Source organism: Hipposideros armiger, unplaced genomic scaffold, assembly GCF_001890085.2.
Source record: "Hipposideros armiger isolate ML-2016 unplaced genomic scaffold, ASM189008v1 scaffold_256, whole genome shotgun sequence".
Taxonomy (NCBI): domain Eukaryota; kingdom Metazoa; phylum Chordata; class Mammalia; order Chiroptera; family Hipposideridae; genus Hipposideros; species Hipposideros armiger.
Window position 1 is genome coordinate 2,291,301 of NW_017731606.1, and position 13,719 is coordinate 2,305,019.

Sequence of the window (13,719 nt, forward strand, 5' to 3'; positions counted from 1 at the left end):
GCACAGCCACCTGATGTGGTAAACTCAGAATCTAGAGGCACCAAGGAGTGGGACAGAGCTGCCTGGCCCCTGCTCGGGAGGCCTCTGCTCCAAGGCCTCTGCTTGTGTGTGTGTGTGTGTGTGTGTGTGTGTGTGTGTGTGTGTGTAGGTAGGGGGTAAAAGGTGCTCAGGTGTGATTTGCACTGCCTGTAGCTCTGTAGGGAGGCTTGGAGGAAGCATAGACCAGGGCCCACTCGGAGGCTCAGCAACCTAACTACAGGTTTTCCTGAAGCTGTTCCAGGTAATGATGGTAGCTACCTTCTGTTGAGTCCTCACTATATGCCATGATATACTATGTGTATTATTTCATTTAACCCTCACAGCAGCCCTGAAAGGTAAATATGTTACTGGCATTATTTTCTAGATGAGGAACTGAAATTCATGGTAATGTGGTAACTTACTAATCACATAGCTGGTAAGTGGCAGAGCAGGGATTCAAACCTAGTGTATTGGACTCCAAAACCTGTGCTTTTAACAACTATATTGTACTTCTTTCAAGATGGGTCAATGGGGCAGGGGAGGTTCCTATATGGAGAATTAATAATGATCTTTTTCTGTTGAGACAGCCCTCCAGAGTTTACAAAGCCCAATTTTATATGTAATCTCACTGCACCCACTTTACAGATAAGGAAACTGAGGCTTAGAGGTAGGAAGTCACTTGCTCAAAGCCATTTGGGCAAACTGGATAAACTGCGCAGAGGTGATGCTCTTCAAAAGGAGTAGCCAGTCTGCAGGCTGCAGAAACTCAGTGTGTGCAGGGAATTGCGTTGGCCTCATCACACTGACCCATGCTTAAGGGCAATGATGGTATCAGTCTGGCTAAGGAAGATCTCTGACAGATGAGGGGACCAACTGGTGTGGCCACAGATCCAATTGCAGGAGACAGCAAAGGGCTCTGCGTTCACAAAAAGGAATCCCACATCTAGCCAAGGCCCTATTTATTTTTCAGCAACACTTGATATGGACAAATTCCAGTTCAACTAGAGAGATTCAGCTTCCTGGTGTTCCCTGGGGGAGGGAGGGTTCTAACTATGAATGGAGCCCCTTTCTTGTGTTGGGCCATCCTCAGCAAAAAAGGCTGCAAGACTGAGCTGAGCTGCCTGAGGAGTGGGGAGCTGCAATCTGCCTGCTTGGCTTCCTCCCAGAGGAGAGGAGCTGTATTAGCCTGAGCCCCAGGGGCCCTTACTGTTAGGCCTGTCCTGATGCTTTGCCGAGCTCCAGGGCACCTGTCCTAGAGAGACAAGGCAAGGCTGTCTTTCACTGTTCCCCAGGTGACTCGCGTCTGGAGGAGTGACCAGGCAGGGATCCAGGCGACAGGACAGAGGGGCCAGGGCAGCCACTGTTGTTCACTGCTGGAAGTGTGCCAGGGAACTAGGAGGTGAGCTGCGATCCTACCCCCTCTTCACCTTCCTCTCCAGGAGACCCTGCCCTCCATGCTGTATGAGGGTAGGTGGGGAGCAGGGGAGGTGAGCAGCCTCTTGGCCTTCTGGATTTATTTTCCCACAAGCAGTCTGTGAGCTCTGAATCTAGGGCAAGTGTTAAAGGCAGGAATGGCGGGGGGAAAAGCAGGTTCATGAGGTCAAGCCCAGCCCTTCCAGGTCTGAGAAGTCCAGCACAGGCTCTGGGGGCAGTCAGTCCTGGGTTTAAAAGCCCAGCTTTACTACTTGCTTTTCTTGGGCAAGACTTTAACTTTTTGCCATACTTACACCCAGCATTTATTGAGAGCCTTCTATGTGTTAGGGATTCAATGGTAAGGAAAAAAAATGGACTCAGTTACCTTCTTGGAGCTTACAATTAGTGAAAGAGATAAGTATTAATCAAACAACCAATAACACACCACCACCATAAAAAAGGTGAAATGCCCAGGAGAGATGCATGGTATATAATTTGGGAGAATTCGCCTGTGGGAAGTCAGAGAGGGCTTTCCTAAAGAAATGGTAATTTCAGCTGAGGTTTGGAAGGAACAATAATGAAGCTGAGGTCTGCCTGTTTACTGAACAGAGTTGGGGGTGGGGGGCATTCCATGCAGAGGCAACAGGATATTCAAAGGTAGACCATTTGGCAAGAGGGAGAATGGCTCCTCCAAGGAATTGGAAGACGGCTCATGAGGCTGAAGTACAGAGTGGAGAAGCAGATGGGGGCAGACCATGTAAGAATGTGGGGCTTTATAAGAGCAATAGGTAGCCTGTTGAGGTGATCTAAGCAGGGAGGTGAATTAAAAGATTACTCTGGCAATAGCAAACAAGGCATTGGGAGGGAACCAAGGCACATTCAGGAGACCAGTTAAGAGGTCTCAGGTATTTGCCTGTAAAATGTGGATAATGATAATACTACCTCATAAGCCGTTGCCCAGATTCAATGAGCTGCTACATTTTAAGCATTTATTCCAATACCTGGCACATGGTAAAAGGTTCAGAAAATGTTATTGTTGCTTTTATTGTTAGTTCTCTACAAAGAACAGATCTTTCTGCTTCATGGCTGCTCCTGTGAGATGGGCTGGGAGCGGGTAGTGGTTGTTCCTAGGGTGGGAAACGTGCCCTAGGGTGGGACTGTGGTGTGCACTCTCACAACTTCGAGGCCAGAACCGAGGATGCCCCATTAGAATGGCTTGACAGTATGAAAGATTCACGAAGAAAACCGGGTTCCAATTGCTCCCACAAACATGCTGGAGAGACGGTAAGCCTCTAGTGTTGGCTGAGAAAAACGTGTTTTTCTGCGGGGTGTTCTAAAGAACAGGTGTAGGGCCCGCATTCGTGCGCATTCGCGCGGAGGCTGGGACCCTCAGACTGACCCGCTTCCGCCCGGCGCTGCTTCCCGGGCTTGGAAGCGCAGGTGCCAGGACCCAGGCAGAGGGTACCAGGAGGGAGGGTCCCCGTAGGGCCAGCTCCAGCCGGCCGGCAGGGGCTGCCCCCTCCCCAGTCACGTGGCCTGGTGGGTGGGGACCGACCTGAAGTTGGAGAAATCCTGAGCGATCCCAACTTCTCAGTGTGCCGCCGGTCCGCCCAAGCCCGGGGTGTGGGCGTGGGGCTCGGGAAAGGCGCAGAGGTTGCAATTTGCGAAGCCGAGCAGCGTCGCAGACGGCGGGACTCCGGGCATGGCCCAGCTGTCCGTGATCCCGGGGTCCGCCACTGCGTGGACAGGTGAGCGGGAACCCTGGGGCGGCGACCGCTGGAGTGGNACCATAAGATGAGAATTCAAATGTAATATAACCTGAGTCATTGACCTGAATGATGTGGAGGTGAGATGAGCTACACCGGGCCGTCCTGTCCAAGCACATCAGTAACTTTCTGCTCATGACTGTGTGAATCTGTACTGCTGATTTCACAAGAAAGCTAGGGATGGGAATACGATGGGGGTTGGAAGTGGGCTGCATACACCTGGTTTCTGTGAAGCATCCTCCAGGAGTGGACCCGTGCACCAGAGCTGTGCTCCTAGTATAAGCATGAGCCACTGAGGCCCTCCTGAAACTTCCTCTCTATACAAGTCAACCACCCTAGCTGACGTTATGGTCCTGTTGAAAGAAGGCTGGCTGGCTGGGGCTTCTGTTGCCACCTGCTAAATCAAATATGTATTGAACATCTGCTCTGTGCCAGGTAGTCTTCTAGGCCTTAGTGATGCACGGTGACAAGACAGACAAGGTTCTTGCCCTTACGGAACTTACATTTTAGTGGGAGGAGACAGACAATGAACAAATTAGTCATCAGCTAGTGGTAAGTACTATGTTAAAATTAAAGTAGGTTAATCTAACAGGTAACTGTGTGGTCACTTTAGGATTGTGGATTGTGGATGGCCTCTTTGGGGAAATGACATTTCAACTGGAAACTAAGTGGCAAGAAGGGTTCAGCCTTGAGAAGATCAGGGGAAAGAGCATTCCAGATAGAGGACAGCCCAGTGCAAAGGCTGTCAGGGACGGACAAGCATGTGTGTGGATCACAGACCAGCGAGAAGGCAAGTGGTACGAGATGAGGCCGGGGGCCAGAGCACGTCAAGCTTTGGAATCCAGAATGAGGGGTTCAGGTTTAATTCTAAATATGTTGTGAAGCTTTTAGAGGGGTTTAAGCAGAGGTACAATATGATCTGATTTATGTTTTTGAAAGACAGCTCTAGTTACTGTATGAAGAGTAGATTTTAGAAAGCAGGCATGGATGCAGAGAGCAGTTAACAAGCTATTGCAACCAGCCAAGCAGTCATCCAGGTGGAGATGAGGTTGTCTGGGTTAAGGCAGTAGTAGTAGACATGAGAGAATAGCAGGATTCTGGACATGTTTCAGGGGAGAGTCAACAGAACTTACTGATAAGGATTGGATGGAAGGGGGAGGGAAAGACAGCAGCCAAAAATGACTCATAGTTGCCTGGGCAACGGATAGATGGAGAAGACTTTGGGGAGGAGCAGGTTTGGGACATGTGACAGTTTTAAAACATGTCTGCAAATTCTTTGATGCTCCTTCCTTGGAAAGTTGGGGATCTTTAACCCTCCCCTTGAATCTGGGCAATATTATATGTGACTGCTTGACCAATATTATATGGCAGAAGTAATGTTTTACCAGTTTCTGGGCCCAGGACTTAAGACGCTGGCAATTTCCACTTTTTCTCCTTGGGAAACTCACACTGGGAAGTCAGTCCCCATACCTTAAGGAAGCCATAGCACCTCGTGGAGAGGAACCAACCCCCCCACCACCACCACCACCACAACCCAGCTGAGCTCTTAGGTGACAGCTAGCAGAGCCTGCCAGCTATGTGAGCGAGCTGTCTTAAGCCTCAAGTCAAGCTTCCCCAGCTGATGCTCCACAGACCCGTCCCCTTTAAGCCAAAGTTACAGACTCGTGAACAAAATCAGTGATTTATCGTAATTTTAAGGCACTAGGTTTTAGGGTAATTATTTATGCAATAATAAGACATTGGGAAAAAAGGGAAGACCAAGAGTTCAGTTTTGGCCATTCTAAGTATGAGGTGTCTATTAGATATCCAAATGGAGAGTTCAAATAGGCAACTGGTTCTATGAAGCCCCAGGAGAGGTCAGGGCTAAATATAAATTTTAACGTCACAGAATAAAGACATGAAACTGGTTGAGGTCACCTGGGAAAGGTATGGAGATAAAAGAAGACGAGGGAGCTCTGAATTCTGGGGTTCCTTATGTGGGCACAGGGACCAGGACTTCGGGGAGCTGCATACTAAGTAAACAGGAAGAGTCAGAGCTGAGTTTCACCTTCCCTCCAAGACAGCTAGTTCTGTGGGAAAACTCTGTGGGGGTGGAATCTGGACAAATCCTTCCTTCCAGCTGTGGATATTGTTCTTGAGCCATTTACTCAAGTGCTGCATTCGTGGATTTAGCAACCTTTCCCTTGAGTTTCCAGTGCTAATGAAAAAATGTTTGTCTTTTCACACTAACAGCTGATTATCTTCACTGTGGAAAATTGCTTCCTCTGAATCATTCTCCGAACTGTTAAGTGTGTTGTCTGCAGGCACTCACTGGATTTAGGTTTGCAGGTGATTTTAAAATTATGTGGTAACTTGGGAAAGGTGGTGGTTGTACCGCACAAAGCAAGGACTCGCTTGCCCTTGGGCAGGTCTTTGCAGGGAAATAGATGCACCAGGGCTATTGGCTGCAGCAGACCTCTGGGAAACCCAGGGGTCCACACCAGGCCCAGCCTCACTCTTCTAAGACAGGAGAGATGCCTTTTACTGGGGCTGTCAGCATCTCGGCTTCCTTTCGCACAGCAGGATGGGTCCTAAGAACTTGACCCGTCTATATCATTTTTACCCTGTATTTGGGAAGCAAATGGGTAGGTGAGGTTGGAGTAAAGCAGTTCCTCATCAAGTGGAAGGAGGCTTGTTACCTATGGCCTTCTTGCTAGGCAAGCCATCCTCTGAATTCAGGTGCTAGGTCTGGCCTGTTGAGGCCCATCTATAGGAAATGAGAAGCCTTGGTGAGGTTTCCTTTCTGTGACATCTTCTACTCCAGGGGCTTGTGAGCCCAGCTCAGGAATGTCCTGAATATTTGTGGTACCTGGCTTCCTTCTCCCTTCGGGCAGCCTTGATCAGCCTGCAGACCACCCACAGGGCCCTAATGGCCCAGCAATGCTCTTCCACAAAAACTTATCTACTCAGCAGGGATCACTTTCCAGAGAACAGAGTAGGAGCAAAATGGATTTAGAAAATGAAACCACTCTAATTCACAGGCCAGGTGTTCTATAAAAGGGACACAAATTAAATCCACCTACTACAAACAATGACAGTAACTTAGCATTGCTTGGTTTCAGAATATCTCATTAGGAGGATGTGACTGCAGACCTTAGTTACTCATAATTCTTTGTTATATATTTGCTCATTCATTCATTTATATACCATATTTATTGAGGGCTTACTAAGGGCTAGTTATTATAGGAGCTGGCGATACTGTAGTGAGCAAAATAAAGTCTCTGCTCTTGGGGAATTTAGATTCTGGTGGAAGAAGACAGAAAAGAAACAAATAAACATATGTTGTCAAGTCTAGTGTGATAACTGTTATAAAGAAGAGTGAAAGGAGAGACGATGAGGAGGTAGGTGGTGGGAGGCAGTTACTATTTTAGATAGAATGAGCTCATTATTGGAGTCATGAGTCCAGGTTCCTCCCAGGGGACCGGCTCCTTAAACCAAGTTTGGCAGCACTGGCCCTGGTAAGCTCCTCTACCCACCTAGCGAGAACTTGACATTTATTTTTTTATTATTTTAATTATTTTTTATTATTAGTTTCAGTTGTACAGAACAATGCAATAGTTATCCTTTACACCCCTCCCACCCCCGATATCATACTTATCTATTACAATTCCATTGACTCCATTCCCACACTCTACTCCACTTCCCTTGACTATATGTATAGATAATTATAGTTGACATACAATATTATTCAACATCAGCTTCAGAAATACAGTGCGATGGTCAGGCCTCTCAACCGTCTATGCAGTGGTCTCCCTGTTAGAACTTGACATTTCATCTGTCTGCCAAGCTGACCAAAGTTCCAGGTTGTGAGCAGCCATTCTGCAATTCCTAGAGCAGGCACCACCTAGTGGTTGTAAAGTGGAACTAACCGGTGTTTTAATCACTGCCTTGGAGCTTAAATGCCCTTGGAGTTAAAAATGCCCATAATTCAAGACAAAATGTTACCAGTGGGGCATTGGGGACCAGGGCTGTGGCTTGACAACTGATTGATCGATTGCATGTTGTTTCATACAGACCCTTGGAATATATCTGTTTAGATCTTTTCCTTCCCTCTGCCTAATGACAAATGACCAGGTGGGAAGTCATTGATTTAGGTCCTTTCAAACTAACAACAATATCAACAATGCTCTGAATCATGTCCAAACAGAGACACACTCTCCCTCTCCCCCTCCCTCTTCCTCCCTTCCCCCCCACACACCCCCTACACCTCCCCCACATTCATCCATTCATTGTTATGGTCTAGGCACCATGTGGATGAGATAGGAGGAAATAGGAGTTGAAAGGCTGAGGGGGAAAATTACCCCAAATTGTAACCCTGTGTAATGTTTCACATGTATTTCGAAGAGCTACCCTACCTCACCCCCACCCCACCCCCCGACTTGGACCATCTTCTGACCCTATATTCTATCCTAGAGCTGAAGGATAAATTTAAGGCACAGTTTGGAGTTTTCTGTCGTTTTCCCTCCACAATGCAAAAAGCAGAAATACAAACCTACCTCAAATCTAAGCTTGGTGCTGGCTTTGCCTTATTAAACACATTTTGTCGTTGAAAATAAGTTAACTTTTAATTAATTAAAAGTTGCTGAGCAGGAAATGGAACGGATGCCCCAGGGAGGACAGAGCCCAGCAACGTGTGACTGACTGCCATGGCCAGCAGGAGAGGGTGGCGGTAAGGAGTGTGAGCTAGTGGTGAACCCTGGTCGGGCCTGCATGCTCAGCCCTCTGCAGCCTTGTGGGTAACTCACTGTGCGTGACCATGAACTGCTCGTCATCACACGATGCCAATGAAGTTGCATATATTTGATGCCTGTCCATTGTACCAAACCATGCAAGATGGTAATGGTGGCAAAGCAAGAATATGTGCCCAGAACCCCAATGTTAGAGCCAGCTGGCTTGAGGAAGGCAGCTTTTAGCAGCCACATCAGGTACCAAAGCTGGAGTTTTGGGTGATGAGGGTGCAAGCATAAGAGGCTTGGTAAACCCTCACACAGGGCTTCCAATGAGGAACTGAGGTGACTTAAGCAGCATCACTAAACCAGTATCCCCCTCTCATAATATTCCTAATACACTTTTCTAAGAATGCATTCTCTCTATTGATCTTAGTGAAAGATTTCGCTAAGATTTGTTTCATAATGCTCATTTTCTCCAAGACTCCCATTATGTTCTCTGCAGTAGCTGGTTTTGTATCTCATCTNTACATTGTAGAGTGGTGGAGGGAGTCTAGGATGCAAGTGCTCTTGTGAGAAGATCCTGAGCTTTTATATGCAGTGAAGAGATGAGATATAGTGCAACATGATGGTTCCAGAAAGACTAATAACATCCTGGTATATAATTAGGCAGCAGACTGCCATGATTCCAGAGGAATTAATAACCATCTGTAAAACTGCAATTATTTTTCTTTTGGATGGGCTGTAACACCAAAAGAGAGGAAATGGAGTAAAGTAGAAGTATTGGCACAGAAAGTCCATAATTAAGTATTTATCCACCAACCCATAACAGCTCGGGTGCTAGCTGTTCCGATCACATTACATAACTGTGTGAAACCTTGGCTGTTTCTTTCCTTCCTTCCCTGCACAAGCAAGTTAAATTAATTAAGACTTTCTCCACAATATTCCTTGCTTATATCAATATCAAGTACGACTGCCGTTAAACATATAGCCTAATGAGGATAGATTGAAATAGAAAAGACAAAGAGAAAATTAAACATTGAACAAAGTATCTTCTCAAATTAGATTAACCTACCTTCTCTGAGCTCTGCTATCCACAGATAGGTAAAAGGACATGTTAACTAAACTGCCTTGCACACAGGTGGGGATGTTAGCATGTGGAATAGGATTCTCTAAGTGTGTCAACTCTTGTCTTTCACCAATGCAGATAGTGACATAGATTTTTGAGAACAGGAGCTGAATCTATCTTTTTTACTATCCCCTGGCAGGTTTAGGACAAAGTGCTGAAACAAGAAGTGTAGGGTCACTAGCACTTTTTTGGTAAACTAATCCCAGGAAATCCCTAGAAAATTCCAACTATGGGTTAGAAGGTAAGCACTACAAGATTCTATGAGAAACCTCTGCTAAAGGGATTCTGATATCTTCCCGTCTGGTGCAGACTCAAGGAGCATGTAAAATCTCACAAGCATGAAGGAGAGAAGCTCTCTCTACCCCGGCATCTGAAAGTAGTGGGCCAGATCGAGCACCTAGTGATCACACTGGGATCCCTTCGCCTGGACTGCCTCGCAGCTGTGGTTGGTGAGTAGAATTGGGGACTGGACCTGTGGACCCCTAATGTAGATCATCTCTCTGCTTCCACTAAACCTTCATGAGATCTCATGCCTGTAAATATGAACTTCTTTGTAAACTGTGTCCCAATTTTTGCCCCCCAAATTACCAATTGGGCCCTGAGCTCCATAAAGACAAGTTGAGAATGACTCAGAAAAAGGAGTGTGTAACTCTTGATAAAAAATACTCAAGGGGCAAGCCAACAAACATTTTGCGTGCCAGTGAAAATGGCCCCTGAGAGCTTTCCATGAGCTAGTTAGAGGTAAGAGGGCAATATCCTCTTACTCCTTGCCATAAATGTCTTGATAATTTCCCACCATCTCTTATACTTTTCCTCATGTATTCTTTTCTAGGCTAGTCTATGTTCCTGGTTTTTGTCTAAAGGCCTTTGTCCTTTAGAGTTGCATTTGAATCTTGGCTCTATTGCCTTTTAACTATAATGATCTGGGGAAATTACTTAATATATTGGGTTGTTGGAAAAGTCATGATGCATTTTTGCAATGAAAAACATAGAAAAAATACTTTTCCATGACTTTTCCAACAGCCCAATAATAAATGCTCAACAGACATTTATTGGATGTATGTATGTATGTATGTATGAATGGATGGTTGGTTGGATGGAATCTAATGGTGGGTGATAAGGCTGACTTCTAAACTAGCATGGAAATGGCTGAATTTTAAATTTTTTTTTTTATTAGAGGATAATGAGAAAAATTTGTCTCTTGGTCTCCAGACTCTCCGATCCCTGAAGGTATGACTGATTTTATTTTCCATTTGATTCTTCCATTCTAAGGTAGGGCTATCTTACATAGATACCCCCAAAGTGAGATCACAGTGGCCAGTGATTCTCCTTTGTTTTCAGTGCATCATAAACTTGGATAAGCACCGACTGATCATGGGGAAGACAGACAAGGAAGAAATTCCTTTTGTGGAGACAGTTTCCTTGAATGAAGATAAGTGAGTGCCCAGATAGGTCAGATCAAGTTAAATCCACTTATTACCAGAGGGGTTCTCACACAGGATGTTGGGTTGTGTCCTGCCTTTGGCTTTCAGTCATACTACAAATACACCCCTCCCCACTCCCAGAGCCCACCATCCCACAGAACTCTCTAGCCCACATTTCAAAATGAGCAGTGATGATACTGCACCGAGTGGTGGGGAAAATGAGATGCTTTTAAACTAAACTTGTACTTGCCTTCAGCCTAACTTCTTTGAATTTGGTATCATTTCTCCTGTTTCTTTCTCATTTCAGCACTTCAGAAGCCTAACTACAGCCTGTAGCATGTCTGCACATGTGCATATACACAGGTTGACAGACTGAGAAAACTGGGTTCGAACCAAATGCAGTAGCAACTTGCTGTGGACCAAGTCCTTTTCTCTGATAGAAGCTCCAGGGGCCCCTTCCCACCCAGACCTCTCTAGACTTTAGTCTGTGCATACAGATCTTGTCGGGTTATAGCCATTGTTTTTTACTCCTTTGATCGCTTAATTTATAGACCTCTCTGACACTGCCAGGTCTCACTTGTGGCCTATTTCTCTGCTTTCTCCAGGAATTTGCTTTTATTAGTCAAGTATAGGAGCTGCCAGGGTCTATTTCTCCATAGATATACTTTCTTGTTTTCCTATAGCTAAAATGTTATAATAAACAGGAACCAGACCTTTACCTCCTTTTCACTGTTTTAGAGAGGTGCAGGATACTTACGTCTCAAAATTAAAATTTCTCCTAATTCATTCATTGATTTCTCAAATATGAATTGATCTGAAATCTGAAAGAGCCCAGTGAGATAATCTAGTTCAACTCTTTCATTTAAAGATCCAGAGAGGCAAGTGAATTGTCTAAGCTCATATAGCTGAGTCAGTGGCACATGGGACCTAGAACTCAGCCCTGACAAGCCAAGGCTATGTTCATTCTCCCATGCTGCTTCATTTGTCTTCAAGCCTTGAGAGGAGAATGAAGAGGTGAGGGTTTGCAGAAAGGCAAGGTAGGGGAATAATATACTTTAGGGATAGATGCTAAGAGGATCTTGGTAGCCCTCCTGTGTGCTAAGCCCACTAAAAGTCCCCTGCCCCAAGCTGTCACATTTAGGCCTAGATCTTGTATCTTGGTGCCTAGAAGCTGAGGGTACAAAGATGAATGAGATTGTCTTTTACCTTGAACTTCTTGGAGAGAAGAGGGGGAAGGAACCAGAGACAGAAGAACATTAATCACTCTTTGAGATGGAATTGAAGGCTTCAGTAAATGATCAGGGCATCATTGTCAGACATTGATACTCCCAAGATCCAGTCACTATTTCTGCCCAGCCTGTTATTTGTCTGCCATGGACTCAAGTAGCTGGGCATAGGAGAAGGGAAAGAAGATGAAAAAACCCAGAGCAGGTCCAGAATAGAAGGGAGTACTAGGTAGAACCAGATGGTGGGAAGGCTTACATAGGGAAACCTTTCTGGGATGGAGGTCGGGAATGAAACTTGCAGGCAGGGAATTGAGGGCTGGGAAATCCTTCAGCTCCATCCTGGTACAAGGAAAGAGGCAGGCAGGAGCTGACAGGATGAGGGACAACCTTTTCTGACTGCCCAATATTTCCTGACCCCTCTCAAAGGGTTGGAGATCACAAGGACTTCTTGAAGCATTTTTGTTGGGGTATCGGCTTGGGCACACAGATACCTATAATGGAATTTCTCCTTCAANTGTTGTAGCCAGGTTCATAAATATTCATCTCACTGAGGTAAGGACTTAACTTTTTAGGGGGTGGTACTTGACTCTTTTATTTTCCCATCAGTTGCTACTTGTAGGACTCTTTAAAATTTTTTAAAACAGTCGTGTCATAAGAATGTGCAGTCTTTCCTATATTACTGACCATCAGACCAAATCCCTAGTCATCCAGCAATAGGGAGAGTTTTGCTTTCCTATCTATGATTAATTCTGCTTATAGCCAAATGCTTTAGCAAAACTCTCTAGCATTAGGAATAAAGGCCAGGGGAAGGATGGCAGAACACACAGCAAAGCCGACTGACCGTGAAATGATTAGTCCTGTACTCACAGTATCTGATCTACCTGATCAGAATCTTTGTCAGTTGAAGCAACCATGGGTGGTACCCTATAGATTAGCCATTCATAATGCCACGAGACATCTATAATGCTACATGTTTTGGACCAGAGAACTTTGGCACCTTAGAAGTGGGGCATGAAATACCAGTATAACACCAGGATCTGATGCAAACTGAAGATTTTCAGAGCCGTGATTGCATTCTAATTATAGCAAACATTATTTGAACACTTTCTGTGTTCAGGACACTTGCTAGGTGCGAGGACCACAAAGAAGAAAATAGCAAAATTTTTCTCTACAGGGAGTTTATCTCTACAGGGGGAAGGACAGAATAGATTAATTAATTTATTCCACAAATATTTATTGAACACTTATTACATGTCAGGCAATAATCTAGCCATTGAAGACATAACAGTGGACCAAAACAGAGTTCTTGCCCTTATGGAACTCGTATTCTTGTGGGGGGAGAAAGCAGAAAATAAAAACAAGTAAATATATAATATATCAGGTATCAATCAGTGCCATGGAGAAAATAAACCAGGGTAAGGGGAATAGGGAGTGCAGTGGCCAGGGTAGGATGGAGTGGAGTCTTGCTATTTTATATAGGATGGTCAGGGAAGGCCTCTCTGATATGATTACATTTTAGGAGATAATGAAGTAAGTGAGAGAGCAAAATACCTTGGGGAAGAATGATCAGAGCAGTGTAATAGGAATGAAGGGAACAAGAAAAGATCGTGCTCTAGATATATTTTGAAGGTAGAGCTAACAAATTTAGTTGATGGATTGGATTAAGGGTCTGAAAAAAAGAGTAGTTAAGAATGACCTCAGGGTTTTTGATCTAGCAATTGGAAGAATCAAGGTGTCATTTACTGAAATGGGTAAGAATACAGGAGCAGGTTAGGGATAGGGAATAAGAATCAGGAGTTTGATTTTTGAACAAGTGAAGTTTGGGGTATCTATTAGTTATTCAAGTGTAGTTGTTGAGTCGACAGTTCACGAGAAGATAAATAACACCACGAGGAAGCCTGTGCTAGTTGCCAAGATGTTACAGTCAATACATGCTAGAGGAGTTCAATGGAAGAAGTGATTCCTTTGACCTGGTGTGACAACCAGTGATGGAGACCAGCATTGATTATAGCTTCATCATTCCCTGGTGAGTCACCT

General features: G+C 45.0%; 1 protein-coding gene across 1 annotated transcript; it reads left to right on the forward strand.

Moving 5' to 3' along the window:
- Positions 1–3,133: 3,133 nt before the first annotated feature.
- NRIP3 (nuclear receptor interacting protein 3) lies at positions 3,134–12,192 on the forward strand. The gene is made up of 5 exons (XM_019656200.1): positions 3,134–3,179; positions 9,335–9,481; positions 10,210–10,262; positions 10,374–10,468; positions 10,764–12,192. Exons 1-5 carry the CDS (start codon positions 3,134–3,136, stop codon positions 10,777–10,779), a joined length of 357 nt encoding a protein of 118 aa, XP_019511745.1. The 3' UTR covers positions 10,780–12,192.
- Positions 12,193–13,719: the final 1,527 nt, after the last annotated feature.